Below are 15,110 nucleotides of genomic sequence, written 5' to 3' on the forward strand. Positions count from 1 at the left end.
TGGTTAAATGTCTATAGACACTATCACAGCTAATTCTGAGTCAGGATCAAAGCAGATCATCCATTGCAACTGGATGATATAGAAGTCTTTTTTAATTTGAGCTTTCCTTTTTTTTACCCTAACAATAGCTCTAATACTTTCATTTTTTCCTATCATCTAGCATTCTGCAGCACAAATGAAATAACAGGAAAATTAGGGCTAAACATGGAGAAGGAAATGGCAACCTACTCTAGCGTTCTTGCCTAGAGAATCCCGTGGACAGAGGAGCCTGGTGGGCTGCTGTCCACTGGGTTGCACAGAGTCGGACACGACTGAAGTGACTTAGCATCTATGCATGCGTTAGAGAAGGAAATGGCAACCCGCTCTAATATTCTTGCATGGAGAACCCCAGGGACAGAGGAGCCAGGTGGGCTGCTGTCTATGGAGTCGCACAGAGTTGGACATGACTTGAGCGACTTAGCAGCAGCAGCAGGGCTAAGGAACTCCCTCTTTAACTGCATCCCTCAAGTATTGGTATATGTATCATTGGTTTTTTTTTAATCATTCAGTTCTAAATACATCCTAATTTCCATTATGATCTCTTCTTTGATGCCTAAATTAATTAGAAACTGTGTCCCCCACCCCCCAATTTACAACTTTATGAGTCTCAATTAAAAAAACTGAAATGTGGTCAGAAAAAGTGATCTGTTTGAAAGTGATTATAGGGATTTGCTTTTCGGACTACTGTAAGGCAAGTTTCATGAATGTTCACCAAGGGGACTTCCCTGGAGGTCCAGTGGTTAGGACTCCAAGCTACCAATGCAAGGGCATAGGTTCAATTACTCGTCACGAAACTAAGATCCTACACGTCGTGCAGAATCAAAAAATATTAAATAAATGTTCATTGTGTTTGTAACCATTATCTGGCAATTCTTGAGAATGGAAAGCAAATCAGTTTTCCTTGAGAGGATCTGTCTTTCACTCTGCTGCTTCGAGAAGGAGGCTACTTTGAAGTGGTCCACGCACTCCTCTGTCCTTTCTTCCTATGACAGTGTCACCTTCCACTAGACACAGTGTCTGTCAACTGGGTTTCCTCGCTGAAATGGTTTGTTGAGGAAGGTCATCAACATAAACAGCCAGCACCATGGGAGGGTCTATGTGGAGGTCTCTGGCGCCCTATCACACCAATAGTGAGATCCTTGGGGCAGCTAGAAGCAGGCACAGAAACAGACTGGAGAGCAGTACTCCGAAGCACTGGCACAGGACCTCTGACCCCACCATCTTTAAACCAACATGCAGTTCACATCCCAAGAAACTTCTTCCAAGGACATGCAACTCTATGTGGAGAAATTTGCAAGATTCCACTAAAAGCTTGGGGCTTCCCTGGTGGTTCAGATGGTAAAAAATCTGCCTGAAATGTGGAAAACCCAGGTTGGATCCCTGGCTTGGGAAGATCCCCTGGAGTAGGGAATGGCAATCCACTCCAGTATTCTTGCCTAGAGAATTCCCATGGACAGAGGAGCCTGGCGGGCTATAGCCCATGCGGTCGCAAAGAGTAGGATACAATGAGCAACTAATGCAAACACACACACGGACTCTAAAAGCTCAGTCCTGTTACTTGTAATAGCTTGTGGGCAACATACACGTACACATACACACACACAAAGCTCAGTCCTGTTACTTGTAACAGCTCTCTGGTGGGCATCCCTAGAGCAGAGGAGCAGGCTTGGCACCCTGGGATGCCCACACCTGAGCCAAATGTAAACCTCCCCACTGATACACCCTGACCTGACTCCCCTGACTTGCCGCACCCCAAACCCTGAGATGAGTCACTTAGACGACAGCCCCGCCGCGGGTGAGCTCACATTGTGAACGTTGGGCGTGCTGAGGCTTCGCCGCAGGTGCCGAGCTTTGGTGGAAAGCGCTTCTTTGACCGTCACTGCCTGCAAATTTGAAAATGACATTGATTTTTCTTCCTCTGATGACAAAAGGAATATATGTTTATTGTGAAAGATTTCAAAAGTATAGAAATAAATGTCATTTCAAGCCTATACTACCAGCCCTCCCCACCCTGTATTTACAAAACTGGAATCTTATTGTTTTCACTAATTTTTTTTTTTTGCTTAATTTATGAAAAATATTTTTCATAAATAAAACCAGGAAGACTGATGAACTAAAGGTATTTTATGTTGTAGCTTTACAGATAGGTGGGTAGAGAAAACACGGATGAAATACCACTAACTATATATGTTACTTGTGAAGCTACAATCAACTTTCATGCTGCTTGTGTTTCACTGTGCCACAGTTTGGGTGGGACTTCCACTAAAGGAAGATTTTTCTGAGAGATGCCAATCTTGGTCCTCTTTTTGCTCAAAGCACACTTTTCATAACTTCTACTGCCTCTATCGAGTGACACCTCCTCTGGAGTTTCATGACTTAGTGGATTATTTTCACCTGGCAATATCTTGCCACAGAGGTTAACCTTGGTCCAAACACTAGGGAGAATATAGTTAAGGATGTGGACTTCAGAGTCAAGCGTTCTGGGTTTGTACCAATTCTTAGCTGGGTGCCCTTGGGCGGAGTGGCTCACTGCTGTCAGCCTCAATTTTCTCATTTACAACTGGAAATGATGACAGTATTTACCTTGCAGGGTTACTTACTTATTTTTTTTAAAACTTTACGGTAAAGTCACATAATATGAAACATATGATTTTACCCATATTTAACTGTACAGCTCAGTGGCACAAAGTCCATTCCCATTGTTGTGCAACCCCCGTCATCATCCATCTTGAAGAAGAAATAATGGGGCTTCCCTAGGACGGGGTCAGTAAAATGCACTCATCTGAATTTGTGTCCCTCTTTTGTCAAAATGACTATATTGTCTAATGAGATGGCTACTCAAGTCTTCCTTCTCTCATGGGTTGAGAGAGAAGGTGTGTTGGTAAATAAGTTCATCTTTATCCATTTGGGGTGAAGGCTGGTGATCTCTCAGATGGTACAGAATCTGCCTGCAATGCAGCAGACCGGGGTTTGATCCCTGGGTTGGGAAGGTCCCCTGGAGGAGGGCATGGCAACCCACTCCAGTATTCTTGTCTGGAGAATCCCAGGGACAGAGGAGCCTGGTGGGCTAGAGTCCATGGGGTTGCAGAGTTGGACACAGCTGAACGGCTACCACTGTCAGTTTTCACTTGCTGGTGATCTCACCCTCCGGTCCAGACCCTGTGGTTACTTGCCTGCCGGAGTCGTTCCAGGCTCAGAATGTTCTCCACCTGCAGCACGCCCCGTGTGTACTTCTCGATGTACGTCTCCCCATCCGACGTGCCTTCATTCTCACTCCTCGCGGCCATGAGAGCCAGCGTCTCCCGGTCCTCAATCTCCTCTGTTGCCTAAGGAGACAAGCAGGCATCTACATTACTTGCAAGTATTGTAAATATTGTTACAAAAATATTTACAAATACAAATGATTACAAAAATAATACAAAAAGTTACAAATACTTGTAGATATTGTTACGCGAACAATATTTCTCTCAAAATTGTGGTGAGAAAATGGTTCAAAAGTTTTGAGACCTAACTCGTTCTCCAGTACTCAGATTCTGACATTTCAAAAAAATAATACATGCTTTTACCTTTGGTATGTTGGATACTATTTCATAGGTTACACCACAGGAATAAAATATATTCTTCAGTGATATTCTCCTCTTCAAACTCTGGGTGAAACTCTGGCAGAAAAGGAAAGCTGAATTAAGTGATATGGAAAATATAAGCTATTTAGTATTATATAAATTATTTAAAAAAATCAATGACTATGTTTTTGATACACACACACTACAAAGTAAAACAGAAGAACACTGAATGGAAAAATCTTTGTCCTCAAACCTGAAGGACAATAACATCCAGCTATTAAATCTGGGGATTATATGACAGAATTTGCAGTCCAACCAGGGCTTTCTGTGGTTGCTTCCCTTTACTGTGTGCATATTTCGTGGCTCAGTTGTGTCTGACTCTTTACGACCCATGGACTTTAGCCCGCCAGGCTCTTCTGTCTATGGGATTCTCTAGGCAAGAATACTGGAGTGGGTTGCCAATTCCTACTCCAGGGGATCTTCCCCACCCAGGGATGGACCCCAGGTCTTCTGTGTCTCCTGCACTGGCAGACCAATTCTTTACCCCTGAGCCACCTGGGAAGCCCACATTATACATTAACATTCTATACATCATCATGATATATAATTAATATTGCCTATCAAAAGTTTTACCACTGTTTAAAAAAAAGAACCTGAAAGTGATTTTTAAGCTGTACATTTTCTTCAAGAAAAGAGATTCCTAGCTTTTACTCCAGGGGAAAAAGTGCATTTGGAAAAGTTTCTTAGGAGAAATCTGGGATTCACTGCTTCTCTCTCCCATCCCATCTGCTCTCTTCCTTCTTGATGCTGTCGGGGTTTAATCAGTCCATCCTGGCAGCATCAGAAGTCAGCTCAGCGCATCCGTTCTGCTGACAGTGCTTCTGAGATGAGATCTGGGGAGGCGTTAGCACACGGACTTATATGCAGCCTGCCTTTGTCCTGCTTTTGTCATTAACCTGTTTGAGCCAGGCACTTAATCTTTTTCAAGCAGAGAAATGTCGTAACTTCACTGCCTCCTAGGGTTATGGGTCTCAAACTGGTCAAGGTGGAAGAGTTCTTTGCTGGATGACATTTAGTTCTGCTATCCTCAGACCCTGTCATCTTAGATAAATGAGCATCAGATTATAAGCTGGTAGCGACTTGCACAGCCACTGAATTAACACCCCCAAACACCACTTTGTGATAGCAAAGAGCAAGAAACTTAGTGCTCATACAAAGGTGGCGCTGGTGGTAAACTGAAGTGACAGTCGCTCAGTCATGTCTGACTCTTTGCGACTCCATGGACTATACAGTCCATGGAATTCTCCAGCTCAGAATACTGGAGCGGGTAGCCTTGCCCTTCTCCAGGGGATCTTCCCAACCCAGGGAAGAGACTTGGAACCCAAGTCTCCCACATTGCAGGCGGATTCTTTACCAGCTGAGCCACCAGGGAAGCCCAAGAATACTGAAGTGGGTACCCTATCTGTTCTCCAGCAGATCTTTCCAACCCAGAAACTGAACCAGGGCCTCCTGCACTGCAGGCGGATTCTTTACCAGCTGAGCCACCAGGGAGCTGTCAGTAAAGAATCTGCCTGCAATGCAGGATGCCGCTCCATCCCTGGGTCGGGAAGATCCCCTAGAAGAGGAAATGGCAACCCCCTCCAGTAATTCTTGCCTGGAAAATCCCATGGACAGAGGAGCCTGGCGGGCTACAGTCCATGGGCTCGCAAAGAGTCAGACACGACTGAGCGACTAAACACCACCACCACGCAATGGCAGAATCAGGCCCCGTTACTACCTGTTTGTTGTAAATGTTGGCTGCAATCCGTTTTCGTAAGACCAGCTCCATAGCCGCCGGGTGGCTGAGCTGGACCGTGGTCTTCACTATCAGGTAGATCCTCTCATTCTGTGGGGTGACCCTGTTCAAGTGAACAGAATCATGCACCGAGGAGTCCCAGGAGGCTGTGGCTGAAACCTAGGGACCCAGGAAGGAGGGGGACATGGAGATAAGACAGCTCAGCTGTAGCAGTTACACACCCTGAGCTAGAAAACCACGTGCAACTCTACTGAATCACAGATGCTTTCCCTCGCCTTTTGGATAACACATCTGTTCTACTTTTTAAAGTTCCCAGTCCACGTCTCCAAAAGCCCAAACCATAGCAGCTTAATGGGCAGACAGGCCCACAGGCATGTGCATTAATCTGAAGCCCTTTAAGAGACTCTTAAAGGCCCATTACCTCCTCGTCACTGTGCTTTATGATGGGCAGGTAGAAAAACTGGCTGCCGTGCTCCTTAGGGAGGATGGAGTTCACGCCTGATGCGTGGGGGCCCACGAGCTGCTCGTTGGCACTGAGGTCATCCGCTGACGAAGTTCAGGGCACAGATACAAAAGTGGGGGAAACATCAGATTTCTTTTAAGCAAGCACCCCAAAATTTTAAATATGCTTTTTACAGATGAAGTTTATAGGAAATGCTATTTATCTTTTTCATCCCTTATTCTGCAGTTAAAACAGTGATTCCAGTGCCCACAACAGCTTCTATCCTTTACAAAAACAACTCTGGGAGCCAAAAAGGTGTCTTTGTGACTCTCCTATAAAATGGACTAAATATATTCCATATATAGTCCTAGGAACAAACATTTTCACTATGTAAACATACCTTACAATTGTGTGGCTTTCTGATGTCAATTCCTCTTATAACCTAGTGTTAAGTTTATGGTCCTACTTATGTAATTTACACTAGAGATTTGTTGGAGAAGGAAATGGCAACCCACTCTAGTACTCTTGCATGGAAAATCCCATGGACGGAGGAGTCTGGTAGGCTGCAGTCCATGGGGTGGCTAAGAGTTGGACACGACTGAGCGACTTCACTTTCACTTTTCACTTTCAGGCATTGGAGAAGGAAATGGCAACCCACTCCAGTGTTCTTGCCTGAAGAATCCCAGGGATGGGGGAGCCTGGTGGACTGCCGTCTATGGGGTCGCACAGAGTCGGATACGACTGAAGCGACTTAGCAGCAGCAGAGATTTGTTCGGTTACATTACCAACTTAGAAACAAAGTTCTGTGCATTTGGGAGAACTTTGACGACCATCCTCTCCAATGCCTTACCCAATGTAGGATTCACTCTTTACAGATCTCTGGATACAGTTATTCAGCCTTTACTTGTATAATGGGGAACCTCCAATAATGGGGAACTCATTGCTTCATGAAGTAACAGTCTACTTCTAGGCTTTTAAAAAAATTGCCCGTATGAAGAGACAAAGCTAACCTCCCATGTGTTCATCGGTTACTGGTCTTCCCTCCAGAAGAGAGGTTCTTAGGCTGTGCTTTGGGAATCCCAAGGGCCCCGGAGAAGGGCCTGCCTATCCCTAAACACAGCAGCTCTACTCTCATATTCCACATGTGGGGTTCCATTTACGAGTTCATATTGAAAATAGATTTTGCTGCTAAAACACATGGAAAACACTTGTCCTAGGTTCACCCAGGTTCAATCTAGATGCTATAATAACAGACAACCCTTCATGTAGGGTTACAAGTCATCATGGTCTAGAAACACCACCACTGGTGGTGGGGAGCAAAGGGCATCAGTCAGAAATGCAGATTCCTGAGCAGCGGCAACACAGAAGGATTCAGAACTGTAAGGGTGATGACTTTCTCATGTAATTTCCATGTCTGTTACTGTTCTGAGCAATAACTGAACTACAGTTTTTGTATGGAGCTCTCAATCTCTCGAGTGCTTTTTTCTGAAGAATAAATTTCTACATCTGTCTTTTAGTGATTCTATATGTCATGGTTTTATACATTTGGTTGTTACCTCGATAAGGTATGTGAGGGATCAGACAAGTCATTTAAGGGCTAAAATGCTGTGGGTTTGACTAGATTGCAAACCTCATTCAGGGTGACAAGCCTTGGAACAACAGGTTTCTACTTACCGTTCAAATCAAGGAAGAGAACTGGTATGTGGGTTTCCATTCCAGGTGGTGGGATCCTAAATTTAATAATATTTCATCATAACAAAATACGTGTTTTGCCTTTTGTTAAATAACTAAACATCACAGAGGCAGGGAAGCAGAAGAGAACCATTGTGGAGATAGATACAGCTCTTACAAATGAAACATTCTCACAATTCTTATCATCCTTATTTAACACAAATCATGGGATTTATGTGATTTCTATAAAGAACTACCAGTTATATGAACTACATGTAATTAATTGAAACAAAGATTATTTGAAGTCTTTCTGAGAATAATTCTAGTGATGGGAAGAAGAGAAGTGACTACTTTAGAGGTGGTACAGAAAGCTGGATTGATTTGCCTAGCTTCTTTTGAGCATCAGGACTGATTGAAAATCAACTGACTAATGGATCATTGTTGATGTAGTGCTTAAGTGCTGACTCTATGCTAGTGACCAAACTAAATAGGCATGAAGACAAATAAGAAGACATTTCTGCCCTTTTCAAGTATGCTCGAGAAGCACCCTTCTTTTAAGCCAAGATATGAGAATTTCTTGACCACAGCTGTGAAATTATAAGGTGCTTGCTCCTTGGAAGAAAAGCTAAGACAAACCTAGACAGTGTATTAAAAAGCAGAGACACTACTTTGTTCACAAAGGTCCATCTAATCAAAGCTATGGTTGTTCCAGTAATCATGTACGGATATGAGAGCTGGACCATAAAGAAGGCTGAGCGCCGAAGAATTGATGCTTTTGAACTGTGGTGTTGGAGAAGACTCTTGAGAGTCCCTCAGACTGCAAGGAGATCCAACCAGTCTATCCTAAAGGAAATCAGTCCTGAATATTCATTGGAAGGACTGATGCTTAAACTGACACTCCAATACTTTGGCCACCTAATGTGAAGAACTGACTCACTGGAAAATATCCTGCTGCTGGGAAAGATTGAAGGAGGAGGAGAAGGGGATGACAGAGGCTGAGATGATTGGATAGCATCACCGACTCAATGGACATGAGTTTGAGCAAGCTCCGGGAGATGGTGAAGGACAGGGAAGCCTGGTGTGCTGCAGTCCATAGGGTCGCAAAGAGTTGGACATGACTGAGCAAGTGAATAACAACAATGAGAATTTCTGGAGATCAGGAAGTTGTGTCTGAGGTGCTCCTTCCGGGGAACCGAAGAGCGTGGTATCTGATTCCTGGCCAGTGATAAATGATCTCTGGCTTCCTGAGAGAGGACAGTGGTTGCAGAGGGCAAGGACAAGAGGGACAGGAGCACTGGGGCTGGGCGGCCCTTCCCTGGGCAGCTTGGAGTACTTAACATTTTCTGTGACAATCTCAGCAGGTCACTCGCCTGACCCACCCCAGGCCACCACAGGAGAGGGGGACTCACCAGTCGGCAGGTGCCCCGGGGATCCCGCTGCCTGGCGCAGGCACCAGCACAGCGTTCCTCTCCTCCGTCAGCCCCACCCACTGCTCCACCAGCCGGGCTTCCCGCTCCACGTCATCCTCCGTCTTCTCTGCGGGCAAAACAGGGGCATGAGCACCAAGGGGGAGGAGGGACAATTTCTAAATTTAAATCGGGTTTGTACCGGGTGGTATCCATGTGTGGCTTAACCATCCGGGATGTCCCCCTCAAAAAGGATCTGAAGCTCTGAAGTTTAAGCCTGAGCAGCTCACGGAGGCTAGAACACCGGCCTAGCAGAGCCTAAGCCCGGAAGAGTGGAAAGAGCAGTGGAACAGGAATGAGAAGACTCGAGTCTTTTTTAAGAGTTCTGTCATTTGGGAAAGTTATTCCACAGATGGGTCTTCATTTCCTACTTTGTCCAACAGGGATCCTACAAGTCATGTCAAGTTCATGCACCTGTCAGAAGGATCCAGTGGGAGAATGGACAGGGCACTGCTTTATGAAACCACACATCATTTTACAGAGGATTAAACACGGTCTCCTGCACTCTGCAAAATGAACTTATTCTCCTTCATACTTGTAATGCAAGGGATTTTATTTGATCTATTTTGCAATCCTCTTAGCCTAATTTAACTCTGGAGTGAGTTTGTTTTTTTAAAGATATATTGAAGTTCTAACTCCCAGCACTTTATCATTTTTTGAAAAAATTAATTAATTTATATTTGGCAGTGATGCGCCTGCATTGCTGTGCTCGGGGTCTCTCTAGCTGCGGAGAGCAGGGGCTACTCTAGTTGCAGTGCCCAGGCTTCTCATGCAGTGGCTTCTCTTGGTGTGGAGCACCGGCTCTAGGGAGCTCGGGTTTCAGTACTTGTGGCTCCCAGGCTCTAGGGCGCAGACTCAGTAGCTGTGGTGCTCAGGCTTCGCTGCTCCATGGTATGTGGGATTTTCCTGGACCAGGGACTGAACTGGCGTCCCCTGCATTGGTAGGCAGACTCTTAACCACTGGACCACCAGGGAAATCCAAAGTGGGCTTTCATTAGCAGGCTGAGCACATACAAAAACTGACACCAAGATGTTTTACTGAGAGAGGATTTTTGCTGACTTCTATGTGAAGTGGACTCACATTCAGGACATGTCCTTTGGAGGAGAATCAACCTCACTGAGTGAAGCACACAGTCTGGATGAGAAACTGGCATTTTAAGAGTATATTTCTGCTCTAGAATCCAAATGGCTGTTGGCCGTTGGAAGCAAATGGAATCCTCGAAGTTGGGTAGTGGTGAGCAGAGCTGCAGGCTGACTTCTGGCCACCCTCAACAAGCCGAGCACATGGTTACCGACCAGTGGTAGCCGGGGCCCACCTGCCACATGTCGTGGGTTCAAAAGTGACCCTTTCACTGCAGGATCTGAGCCTGGAATACCTCATATGGACATATTGATATTGATGGCATTTGCCTTCATCAAAATGAAAACTGAATTTAACATTTAATATCATAGTCCACTCAAGTAATGAAACTACTTTCAAATTTAAGGCCTGTTTAAACCAACCTTGCACAATAATTCACTAATATCTATAATTGTGACAGGGTCAAAAATCTGAGATACTGTTGTGTAGCTAAGGCATGAAAACAGCCTACCCTCACTGTCCAGTGAAAAGGCAACTCCCAGCCAAGAGTAACATCTCATGTACCTTTTTTGTTGCTGACTTTTTTAATCTGTTCGTCTAGGTATTCTCGCCGTTTAATGAGGGCATCCGACCACCTCTCTCTCACGCAGTTTAAGTCTTCTTCCTGGCATCAGGAAGGGAAAACATTTTCCTGTAAAGTGCACAGATAACTCTTTCTTCTTTTTTTAACAAAAGGTGTTTCAATTGATTAGGGAACTTTTCATTAGGAAAGGCCATTAAATGTTGCTGTGTGATTAATATGCAAGAAAGCACAGAAGCCTTAGGAACCTGCATGCTGATTGAGGATCCTGATTTTCAGAAAATCAGAGCCCCTGGACTTCCAAAAGGATAATTATACTTAAAAACAAGACAAGCTCCAACTACACCAGCTGTTATACAATATATGCGTCTATGTATTTAAGTTGTAGCTGTTCGTTTGAAGAGGTTTGTGATTCTAAGAGGAAGAGCACCAGAAACAGACCCCCAATTTCAAAACAGTAAATGGAGAATCACATTTTCACCATTCATAGCTCAATGGCTTGGGTAATGTGTATTTTCTGAAAGGCAGAGAATAGATCAGCAGAGAACCTCTCGCACTTGCTGCAAAGATCTTACCTCTAACTGCTACCATGAGGCTAACCAAAAATGCCCCATGCAAAAAGCCAACATGCAGTCAGCCATGCTGAGAAATCCCGGAAGCGGATGCTGGACCTGACTGTGAACCACGGGGCAGGAAGTGCACAGCCAGCCACAGGACGTTAGTTAATGGCACTGCTGAGACTCAAGGGGATACTGGTATTTACCCTAAGATTTGTTTTCACTTGTTTGTTTTCTTTCTCAGTAAAACTACGAGGCAGGAAAGACACCTACCAACCCTATTCAGAAGGCTTTGACTGCCTAATTCCAGTCTAACCCATAAGATGGTCCATTAAGAGCAGACACCTGAGGACTTCTGAGGTGTCCCCTATGACGGACCCACACTTTACTTGGAGGAATGCACACCAGAAAACATGTTCTTGACATTTATGTAGAGAATCAGCACAGAGACTGGGAAGTGACCCAGAAAGCTTCATCTTGGTTTGTCACCTTGACATTACTCTAATCCCACATTCCACTGACTGCAGGCTGGTCAGCACCAAGTACAATTTCACCTGTGCACTTTTTCCTCTAGATTTCCAGAAAGATTTAAGGCCGAGAGTTAAATTCTCCAGGTTATGAATAACTAACTTTGGCTTTACAGAAAGAAGAAAACTGGCTAAACAAAACCATGTGCTTAAAATGTCTCCAGTTTTCCTATCTGGCAAAAATCTTTAAAAATTAAATGGCGTGTTAGAACAACGTGACTCACTCGGATGTAAGGTGCTAACTGCAGGTTCACATAGGAAACACAGGTCTATTTAAAGATTATGGATGGATAACTACAGTTCTTAAGATCAGTTTAATACAGTGATAGTGGTCTTGTTTAGAAAGGCTTTACAAGCTAGCAGTTCGAGATGGCATGGCAAAATTGAAGTATCTGCATACACATATTGAACTGATGGGGAAATCTGTAGAAACAGGACTGTGTCCCTGATTATGCTGAAAGCAAATCAAAAGCGAGTGAAAACGGCATATTCTTGCTGTACGGTCCTTCCTCCTCCCTGCCCTCGGCTTTGCGGATGTTGGCAATTAGCAGCAGCTGTGCCCCATGCCACAGGATTGACAGCAGCAGTAATACCTGATAACTATCCATATCATCACCATCCTCATCATCTCTCTGGTAGGAAAAAAATAAACACAAAGGACATGCATTTTGGTTCTCAAACAGCACACAAGGAAAACAGATCTTTAAGCTTAACACACACATTACAAAGGACGGCACACACAAACAGCAATGGCATAATAAACATTGAACGGAATCTCAAAAACTGGATTTAATTCACTTGCCTATAGTTAACAGCGAATTTAAGATTTTACTTTTTTTTTCTTTCATGGAGAAAGCAGTCATTGAAAAATACGAACTATCTTAGATTCTCTTAGCTGGGGAGAGGAACGAACCCCGCTGGGTCAAGACTTACCCCACTGTTGTGCAAAGTTGCTATTAGTTTCTGGGTGAGCTGCCAATTGAGATTTATGTGGGCAAAGTCAGAAAGGACTCTGGGGAGTTTCTGGCTCAGGCTCTTGGTTTTAGCCGTGAGGCAGGAGAGGGAAATGGCAACCCAGTCCAGTACTCTCGCCTGGAGAATCGTATAGACGGAGGAGCTTGGTGGGCTACAGTCCACGGGTTGCAAAGAGTTGGACATGACTGAGCGATTTCACTTTCACTTTCACTTTCAGCTGAGGCCTGAAGGATGAAATGATTGAACCCAAGGCTCACACGGATAGTGGCAGGGTCAGGACTGAGGCCAGGTCTGTGCCCTTGACCTGGCACCACACCTCAGTTATTGTGACATGATCCCAGGGGAAAAACCACTGGGAAGCTAAGGCTCCATGTACAGTCAGTGCTCTGTATCCACAAGTCCCCCATCTGCAGATTCAACCAACCACAGAAGCTTCCTCATACAGAGGGAGGAGTGTACTGGGCCGTTTTATGTGAAAGACTTGAGCATTCTCGGATTTTAGTATCCAAAGCGGGGTTCTGGAATCAATGCCCCTGGATACCATGGGAAGACTGCAGAGAGTCTGTATATGAAACCACTACAGTAAGAGTTTATGACTATGTGGGGCTACCCTGGTGGCTCAGATGGTATAAAGAATCCGCCTGCAACGCAGGAGACCCAGGTTGGATCCCAGGTGGGGAAGATCCCCTGGAGAAGGAAATGGCAACCCACTCCAGTATTCTTATCTGGAGAATTCCATGGACAGAGGAGCCTGGCAGGCTACAGTCCATGGGGTCGCAAAGAGTCAGACAGGAGTGAGCGACTATTACTCACTCATGGTAAGAGCACAGCCCATGATTTTGGATACACGGCTCTATCATCCACCACTGTAGGACAGACCAGTATTCATGTACCAGTCAGGTGAGAAAAACCAAAACTGTCCTAAACCCATGACAACACTTTACAATAACTACATAAAATAAGCATTTTGGCAAAAACATTTGCCAAACAAAATGATCGTGTTGAAAATAAAAGGGTTTTAGTTAAGACGATTTTCCTTAGAAACAAGGAGGGAAAGGGAATTAGCTGGTGGTTCAGTGGTTGGGACTCTTGGGCTCTCACTGCTGAGGGCCTAGGTTTGATCCTGGGTCAGGGAACTAACATCCCAGAAGCTACAAGGCCAAAAAATAGAGAAAGAAACAAAATAAAGAAATCCCCATTTGTAGAGAATATCCATCTCTATGGAGGCAGGTTCTACTTAAAATGAAACATCCTTCTTCCATTTTTCTGCAGTTATTAGAGGGTTAATGTTAAAAAAGGAAGTGGAGTGGCCTGGTCATATAAAAGACTATTTTTTCCAAGCACTTTAAAAAATATATATTTACATTGTTTTCATATTGAAGTATACTTCAAAATATACTGCTTTTCAAAAGTGCTTTAAAAAATACTGTCAAAATTATTCTGTGTGTAGACTTTAAAACAAACTTCAGGGTTAGTTTGGTAGCCATCATTTTCATTTGGATAACTAACTTATTAAATGCAAGCCCAATACTGAAATAACTTTCCTCGAATTAATTCCCCATACTAACGAATAAAGGACAAACAGCCGTAATTTCTCATTATTTCTTAGACCAAGGAGATACTTCTATTCACGGAAAACCAGCTTGAGCTTTCATGATGGAGAACTATTGTGAAATCAGCTTTTTCTGGATTGGCTCCAGCTGTCACATCAAAATAATTCTAATGTCCTATTCCACCAACAAAAACGGTACTGGACATGACCTGCAGCATGGTGCAAAGAAAAACAAAAGCTCTAAAATAGTCACTGCTTAAGTTTGCATGGCAGGTGCTATATTCTTTGAAGTTTTAACTCAAGAGGTATAGCTGCTTTAAAAAGTGCAAATAATCAACACTTGTAAGTGTTCCTTTGGGCTTCCCTTGTGGCTCAGCTGGTAAAGAATCCACCTGCAATGCGGGAGACCTGGGTTCGATCCCTGGATTGGGAAGATCCCCTGGAGAAGGGAAAGGCTACCCACTCCAGTATTCTGGCCTGGAGAATTTCATGGACTGTACAGTCCATGGGGTCACAAAGAGTCGGACACAACTGAGCCGACTTTCACTTTCACAGTGTTCCTCAAGTGAGAATAATCCATCAGTTAATGATATCAATCAGTTAATGATCCATGTCTGTAGTCATGGTTCAGGACACACAGATTCAAGGTTTTATCTAAGATCAGAGATTCATTAAGTCACAAAATCTTATGGCAGAAAGGGACCTCAGAGAATTATCATAGTTTTGGAGGAAAGGAAAAGGGAACTCAAAATATATATATACATATATTTTAATATTTATCTATTTGGCTGCATTGGGTCTTAGTTGCAGCACGTGGGATCTTGGTTGCATCATATGGTATCTTCCATTGCAGAACGAAGGC

The 15,110-nt window shown here is 44.1% G+C and overlaps 1 protein-coding gene across 11 annotated transcripts in view; it reads right to left on the bottom strand.

Annotated features, from left to right (window-relative positions):
• Nucleotides 1-15,110, bottom strand: part of KIF13A (kinesin family member 13A) — a 197,354-nt gene that overhangs the window by 16,262 nt on the left and 165,982 nt on the right. For 8 of the 11 annotated variants that reach the window (XM_040249331.1, XM_040249329.1, XM_040249325.1 and 5 more), the window contains 9 exons: nucleotides 12,315-12,353; nucleotides 10,622-10,721; nucleotides 8,920-9,046; nucleotides 7,514-7,569; nucleotides 5,819-5,943; nucleotides 5,380-5,556; nucleotides 3,606-3,698; nucleotides 3,213-3,365; nucleotides 1,845-1,922 (listed from right to left, as the gene is read on the bottom strand). In XM_040249331.1, the coding sequence (XP_040105265.1) occupies nucleotides 1,845-1,922; nucleotides 3,213-3,365; nucleotides 3,606-3,698; nucleotides 5,380-5,556; nucleotides 5,819-5,943; nucleotides 7,514-7,569; nucleotides 8,920-9,046; nucleotides 10,622-10,721; nucleotides 12,315-12,353 (948 nt within the window). The remainder of the gene's footprint in view (nucleotides 1-1,844; nucleotides 1,923-3,212; nucleotides 3,366-3,605; nucleotides 3,699-5,379; nucleotides 5,557-5,818; nucleotides 5,944-7,513; nucleotides 7,570-8,919; nucleotides 9,047-10,621; nucleotides 10,722-12,314; nucleotides 12,354-15,110) is intronic. The other 3 variants (XM_040249332.1, XM_040249327.1, XM_040249322.1) reach the window with 1 other exon arrangement.

The sequence above is a fragment of the Oryx dammah genome, unplaced genomic scaffold (genome assembly GCF_014754425.2).
Source record: "Oryx dammah isolate SB20612 unplaced genomic scaffold, SCBI_Odam_1.1 HiC_scaffold_11, whole genome shotgun sequence".
In the NCBI taxonomy this organism is placed as follows: Eukaryota; Metazoa; Chordata; class Mammalia; order Artiodactyla; family Bovidae; genus Oryx; species Oryx dammah.